The sequence below is a fragment of the Solanum tuberosum genome, unplaced genomic scaffold, assembly GCF_000226075.1.
Source record: "Solanum tuberosum cultivar DM 1-3 516 R44 unplaced genomic scaffold, SolTub_3.0 contig00073, whole genome shotgun sequence".
Lineage (NCBI taxonomy): Eukaryota > Viridiplantae > Streptophyta > Magnoliopsida > Solanales > Solanaceae > Solanum > Solanum tuberosum.
Window position 1 is genome coordinate 1 of NW_006240399.1, and position 6,786 is coordinate 6,786.

At 37.4% G+C, this 6,786-nt stretch overlaps 2 protein-coding genes across 2 annotated transcripts; one reads left to right on the forward strand and one right to left on the reverse strand.

Moving 5' to 3' along the window:
• Window positions 1-397: 397 nt before the first annotated feature.
• On the forward strand, window positions 398-3,993 carry LOC102595768 (probable inactive receptor kinase At5g67200). The gene is made up of 2 exons (XM_006367960.2): window positions 398-2,092; window positions 3,014-3,993. Exons 1-2 carry the CDS (start codon window positions 664-666, stop codon window positions 3,580-3,582), a joined length of 1,998 nt encoding a protein of 665 aa, XP_006368022.1. The 5' UTR covers window positions 398-663; the 3' UTR covers window positions 3,583-3,993.
• Window positions 3,994-4,481: 488 nt separating this feature from the next.
• LOC102596104 (SUMO-conjugating enzyme SCE1-like) lies at window positions 4,482-6,350 on the reverse strand. The gene is made up of 3 exons (XM_006367961.2): window positions 6,096-6,350; window positions 5,893-6,006; window positions 4,482-4,989 (listed from the first exon to the last, which is right to left on the reverse strand). The coding sequence occupies exons 1-3, from the start codon at window positions 6,333-6,335 to the stop codon at window positions 4,927-4,929; spliced, it is 417 nt and encodes a 138-aa protein (XP_006368023.1). The 5' UTR covers window positions 6,336-6,350; the 3' UTR covers window positions 4,482-4,926.
• Window positions 6,351-6,786: the final 436 nt, after the last annotated feature.

Sequence of the window (6,786 nt, forward strand, 5' to 3'; positions counted from 1 at the left end):
CCATATCGTGATATGATATCGCATGGCCAAACGTCTACTAAATAAATAAAATGAGTAAAATTAGCAGAAGGTCGGACGAATGACTATTCTCTCTACAAAAATTTCCAATTGTTTTTCTTGTAAATACTTTCTCCACTTTCACGTGACACTGACCCATGTTCTAAGCCAGCTGCTCCCCAATAACTATATTTCCGAAAATGGTTCTTAATCTTTCACTATAAGTTCAAAATAATCATTTAATTAAAGTAGCTTTTTCCCTTTGGACGCATTTGATATGAGAAATAAGAAATACTTTAAACTATTTTGGAATTTTAGCATTTTTTTTTTATAGCACATTGAGAATGAAATAACTAATTTCAGAGTAAATAATTGTTTAAGTTTGAAAAAAAGAAGAAAAATGAGCACAATTTATTGCTTATGTAATCGTTAGAGACTATTTTGACCCTACGGCCAAAATTAATGGACCATATTTGTCATTTTCTTTCTTCTTCACCCTACCCCTCGTTTCCCACTTCACTCTTCTCCATAGTTCCTCACTGTCTCCGAAAATCCAGTCCATTTTTCAGACCTCCTTTCACGCACAAAATGACAACAACAAACACTAAACTTGGCCACTAGTCAACTAAACCAAATCACTCGACATTTTTAGTTGCATAACTTGCAATGTCTCCATTGATGCTTCTGCTCTGTTTTCTTCTTCAACTAATCTACAGTTTCTACTTTTGTTCTTCTTCTTCTGCTGCTGCTGCTACCTCTACCCCTTCTGCTCCATTCAACTCTTTGCTTCCTTCCGACGCTGTTTCGTTATTGTCATTCAAGTCAAAAGCTGACCTTGACAACAAGCTTCATTACACACTTAACGAGCGTTTTGATTACTGTCAATGGCAAGGAGTGAAATGTGTACAGGGTCGTGTTGTGCGTTTAGTTCTTCAAGGGTTTAGTCTCCGGGGTACTTTTCCGGCGAATAGTTTAACTCATCTTGACCAACTCCGAATACTCAATCTTAGGAATAACTCACTTTCCGGTCCTATTCCTGATCTTTCGGGTCTTCCTAACCTGAAAACTCTGTTTCTTGATCATAATTTTTTCTCCGGAACTTTCCCCTTTTCTGTTCTTTCTATTCACCGTCTTGTTATTCTTGATCTTTCTCGTAACAATCTCACTGGTTCACTCCCTGTTAGGCTTACTGTTCTTGACCGGTTGAACTATCTCCGGCTTGATTCCAACTGGTTTAACGGTTCGATTCCGCCGTTGAACCAGACCCAACTCCAAATTTTCAATGTGTCTAATAATAACCTCACTGGTCCAGTACCTGTTACTCCAACTCTGAAGAAATTTAACATACGCTCGTTCTTACGGAACCCTAGTCTTTGTGGTGAGGTTGTTGATAAGCCGTGCCGTTCGGCACCGTTCTTTGATTCGCCTTCCTCTGCTGCCTCTCCGCCCACACCGTTATACCAAAACGCACAGTCGCAGGGTATTCTTATTAGTCCTCCACCTCAGCACAAACACAAAAAAGTTGGTGTCGTTTTGGGTTTTGTAGTTGGAACATTGATTTTGATTGCAGCTGTTCTCTGTCTTTTTGCTTTTGTGAAAAAGAGAAGAGAAGAAACTGAAACTGAATCAAAAGCAACAAAATGTACCATTGAGACCATCACTAATAGTGCGGCGAACGCAACGGTTTCTGAGCCAGATGATAGTAGCCAAGAGATTAAATTAGAAAAAGAAATGAAAGTGCTTCAAGCCCCCAAACAACAGATGAAGAGTGGAAATCTGATATTTTGTTCAGGGGAAACAGAGTTGTATTCTTTAGAACAACTAATGAGAGCATCAGCAGAGTTGCTTGGAAGAGGCACAATTGGAACAACGTATAAAGCTCTGATGGCTAGTCAGTTAATCGTTTCAGTAAAGCGATTGGATGCTGGTAAAACTTCGATTACGAGTGCAGAAGCGTTTGAGCAACACATGGAGTCAGTTGGGATGTTGAGGCACCCAAATTTGGTTGCAGTCAGAGCATACTTTCAGGCTAAACAAGAAAGGCTTGTTATCTATGATTATCAGCCTAATGGCAGTCTCTTCAATCTAATTCATGGTAAAGTTTCTAACTTTTTAATATATCATTACTAGTTCTACAAATTATTCATCTGAAATGGATCAATGTTTATTTTTCATTTTTGGTAATTCTGCTAATTGGTCAATGTGAAGTCAATTTGGTGGACCTGTGATGGAGAAAAAAGTGGAAGAGTGAGTTGTCTGTGGCTACTGGCTAATCACTATCTAGCTTCTTTTTTTTTTCTTTACAGAAATTAGTTGTAGTGTTTTGGATCTTTCAGTGGTTGCTATGGTTGTAGTAGCAGGGGACTTTTTTAGCTTTTAGTGTGGATGCCTAACATGGCTCCCACTGAGTTCACTACCGACAATTGCAAAGTTTGTGTTTACAGGGCAGCCAAATAGTAATGTGTTTTAGTTTCAGGCTGTCACTGACTGACCGGTATGGGTTGATAGCATTATATTCCTCAATTTTTTTTATCATGCATTGAGGCAAATGGTCCTTGGCTCTTGCGTCTGTCTTTTTGGTATTTATGAGTATGTTTGCTTCTTCTTTAAGTTGAATAGGATGTTGACAGTAACTTTTTGGTGTTTTCCTTTTACTTGTCCAAATGTTCTCTGTTTCTTAAATATTAAATTTACTCAAGTGAACGTTAACGTTGTTAGATAGAAGGATTAAGGGAAAGAACTAGAACATCCTTGGGAATTCTTAATGTAGTGACAGAAATGGTATGAATTTGCTTAATTTACATTATTTTGAATCCTAGGTATTGCATTTTTTGTATCCCCTTGTGATACGCTATCAAGAAATTGGAATTTCACTTTCATAGATTACTCTGCTCAAGAAGATTGATTCCTCTATATAATTCTGTGTGTTTAAGTGGTTGGTCTTTTCACCTAAATCCTGATAATCTGTTGTTCGTTTACTTATATATTGTGTTCAATTTTCTATTGTTCGTGGCAGGTTCAAGATCAACAAGGGCAAGGCCTCTTCACTGGACATCGTGTCTAAAAATAGCAGAAGATGTGGCTCAGGGCCTTGCTTACATCCATCAAGCGTCAAAGCTCACTCATGGCAACTTGAAATCCTCCAACGTCCTTCTAGGGTCTGATTTTGAGGCCTGTCTAACAGACTACTCCATCATCGCGCTTGCAGATATTTCTTTGGAGGATGATCCTGATTCAGCATGCTATAAAGCACCAGAAGTGCGCAAATCAGCACGAAGAGCCACGCCTGGGTCTGACGTATATGCCTATGGCATTCTGTTATTAGAGCTTTTAACGGGCAAACCTCCATCTCAGCATCCACATCTCTCTCCCCCTGATGTACCGGATTGGGTTAGAGCTATGAGGGAGGATGATAATGAGGAGGATAGATGGCTTGCAATGCTAATTGACCTTGCTAGTATATGTAGCTTGACATCACCAGAACAGAGACCAACAATGAGGCAAATCTTGAAAATGATACAAGATATAAAGGATAGCGCAATGGTGGAGAATAACAAAAGAGATGCACATAATGGATACTCATAGCTTCTTCTGAATTGCAGTTACACCATTAATCAGCGAGGGTACATGGTCAATTGTAAGTAAGTGTCATCTCCCCCTTGGCAAAGTGCCATTGATCGACAACATATCTGTAATTGAGTTTTTTCCAGATAGACCAAATGACTTATCAACTATAATGGTGCTTGTACCTTCACTACTCAGCAGTAAACACCTAAAACTGACAGGTTAAGGTCTATCTGCTAGAACATGGTCAACTTAGTCACTGAAGATTATGACACATTTTGTTCCCCTCGTCGAAATCCCTCTTTTTTGGTCACACAAACATATGGTGCCTATATTTTTAGGGCATATTGTAGTAGGTGGTTTTGGTTGATTCTTTTTCTAAAGAACTTCAAAATGTATTCGCTTTACCTTAATGGCAGAAGAATATTGTATAATCTTGAATGGTAAAGCTAACCCAAATTCTGAACTTTCCCTTCTCTGCATGGTTGGTTAGTATCAACTTAGCAGGAGAAGAGTTGTTTAATGACTACACAACTCCCAAGGAAATAAGAATTGCCACAGGCTCATAGTCTCAAACAAACAGATACGAGTAATTGATACAGAATGGCTCACGGATTCAATAATTGCAACTTTTTCCATCACACGTTCACATCCAGCGAAGGTGCAAACAAAAGAAACAATGCTCCTTGACAAAAAATATTTCTTCTACTCTATTTTACTATATGATAGTGATTGATGAGAAATCGAACTGTTCTTTCTTGGACTATTTTCTCAAATGTTATTTAAAAGTTATCAATCATTCTTCATATAAGAAAGAGAAATATGAATCAATCCGGAAATTACACAAAAAGTTAAAATGAACTAGCATTACTAAACTTTATCATAGAGGGAGGAAATATATTATAATAGTGAACTAGATATCACATCAAACAATTTAATGTGTCCTTGGTGCAGGCAAAGACAAAAATTCCCAAAGGAATCAAAACGTACCAAAGACTTGCCAGTGAAAAATGTTCCCTTTTGGTAATTGCTACATTGGCATTTTCAGACGAACAAAAAAAAGAAGAAGACAGAAAGAACAGAGCTAATATTGGATCCAAAACACACAGTATATTCCCTGGAGCAAGATTTTTGGAAGTTTTGCAAAAGAAAATAACTTTCAACACATTTAGATAACAATTTGCATCTGTGCTTGTTCTACAGATATAGTCTATCAGAGATAAAAATCCTGTAGTTATAAATATTTACTTCTCCACTTAAACAAATACCCCAATCAGAATCACTAGCTGGCAGATTCCTTGTCCTCTATTGACAGCAAACATAGACGTACATTATAGAGCCACCACAACATTAGACAAACATTCTTTAAACAAGAGGTGGATACTGCTTAGACTGCAGGCGCACCCTCTTTCGGTACTCCAGAACATCCTGCAAGAACTCAGCAAATGAATGTGCGTCAAACTCCTATTCAGAACTTATACATCTTTCAACAGTTACAAGCATGACCAAGAAAAGACGCAATATGGACCTCTAAACTACTATTAACATTATCACCACAATGTCTGTCCCACTAATGAGATAACTACGAATCTTTCTGCCATGTATTATTAGAATCTGAAATAATTCGAGAAAGAGAAATCGGAAGGTTCTGGAGCTCCCAAATGATGACGTACCAATCACTAATGCCTTTAACCTACAGCAAAAGCCGCCAGTATCTTTCTAATCTCCATGTGCAGGAACATTATTGTGACATAAAGCTAAAGCATACGATAATAGTACAAGAGATATGACAATTAGCACTTCCTTCATCCCATCTCACGTGGTTATTAAGGTAAAAGTCAAAATCTTCCTATCCTAGTAAAAGGGGGCCTTATAATTCATACAATTCAATAAAAGGGAACATAAGCAACTAAAAGAACTTCCCAATAAAATTTGACTTGAATGCTTCCATCCCATTTTATGCGACACAAAAGTTAATTGAAATACAAATATATCAGAAAAAGTGAAAAATAATACATTAAACAGCTGGATTGGCAGAAAAAATATTTCATCAAACCTAATTTTGACTAGTTAAATGCATTTAACTCCTTGCGATTGGAGATAATCGTATTAATAGAATGGTGCCCAAATTTTGAGACATCCCAAGATAGAATATTGTTTTATTAATTGAGACAGCAAGGGTAAAGAAAAGTATGTTCGATGGTTCATCTTAACATATTATAATGAAAAAAAAGTCTCTCACAGAAAAATAGACACAATTCAAGGATAACATCAAGAGCAGGAAATGAGTTTGTAAAAATGGAGAATTAACATTTTTTGAATCAAAATTACCTGAATAAACATATGATACCCTTCAGTTTGGGCAGGATCAGCAGGGTTTGGCTGATCTAACAAGTCCTGGATACCAACCAGTATCTGTTTCACGGTGATGGCTGGTCTCCACCCCTACACAAGAAAAAGAAAATAATAAGCCATCATACATTGAGCACAGTCAGTAAGCAGACGAATACAAAGAAAGCATATAGCCCACATACACTATCTTCATTGAGGATCGACAAGCAAACTGTTCCAGATGGATAGACATTGGGATGGAAAAAGCCTGGTGGGAATTTACACTTTGGCGGTTTACTCGGATAATCTTCACTGAAGTGAATTGTGAGTGGATAACAACCACCTTCCCAATCAGTCTGCAAGCATTTAATTGTCGTTAGGAGAAACAATAACAGAAAGACAAAGACGAGTTCCCCTACATCAGACAAGCATAGTACTTTCATTAAAATAGGATAATGCTACAAGATTAGCAAGCATTATATGCTCTGATATGAGGGAGGCAGGGAAGAAACCAGAAGCATAAGAGAAGCACACTCTGCAGCTTGCACGGTACATAAATCAATTGATCCATCTTAACATACATATACTCTGCATGTTTACACTTGAAGTTTGACACTAATGCATCTACTAGGCATACACTATGTACTTCTATATGCAGAAAAACTTTTTACCACGTAGGAGTAAATAACAGAAAGCATACAATTTCTAATATGATGCCAACAACTCATAAAACTTAAGGCTTGCTACTGAACTGTGCTACTTCATATGACTATACGAGGTTCGTAGTGTTAAAATTTGAATTATCCAACTTTTCCTTAGGGGAAAGGAACGGTCCAGGGTTACTTCCATTACCCCTGGATATATGAGGAAAGAAAAAGAAATCCCATTAAAGCT

Bases quoted from the DNA above. Each gene is read 5' to 3' on its own strand.
- LOC102595768 (XM_006367960.2), top strand. From the start codon at position 664: ATGTCTCCATTGATGCTTCTGCTCTGTTTTCTTCTTCAACTAATCTAC. The intron at 2,093-3,013 runs GTAAAGTTTCTA...TGTTCGTGGCAG, and splicing joins TCTCTTCAATCTAATTCATG to GTTCAAGATCAACAAGGGCA.
- LOC102596104 (XM_006367961.2), bottom strand. From the start codon at position 6,335: ATGAAAGTACTATGCTTGTCTGATGTAGGGGAACTCGTCTTTGTCTTT. The intron at 6,007-6,095 runs GTATGTGGGCTA...TTTCTTGTGTAG, and splicing joins CGATCCTCAATGAAGATAGT to GGGTGGAGACCAGCCATCAC. The intron at 4,990-5,892 runs GTAATTTTGATT...GAGTTCTTGCAG, and splicing joins GGTATCATATGTTTATTCAG to GATGTTCTGGAGTACCGAAA.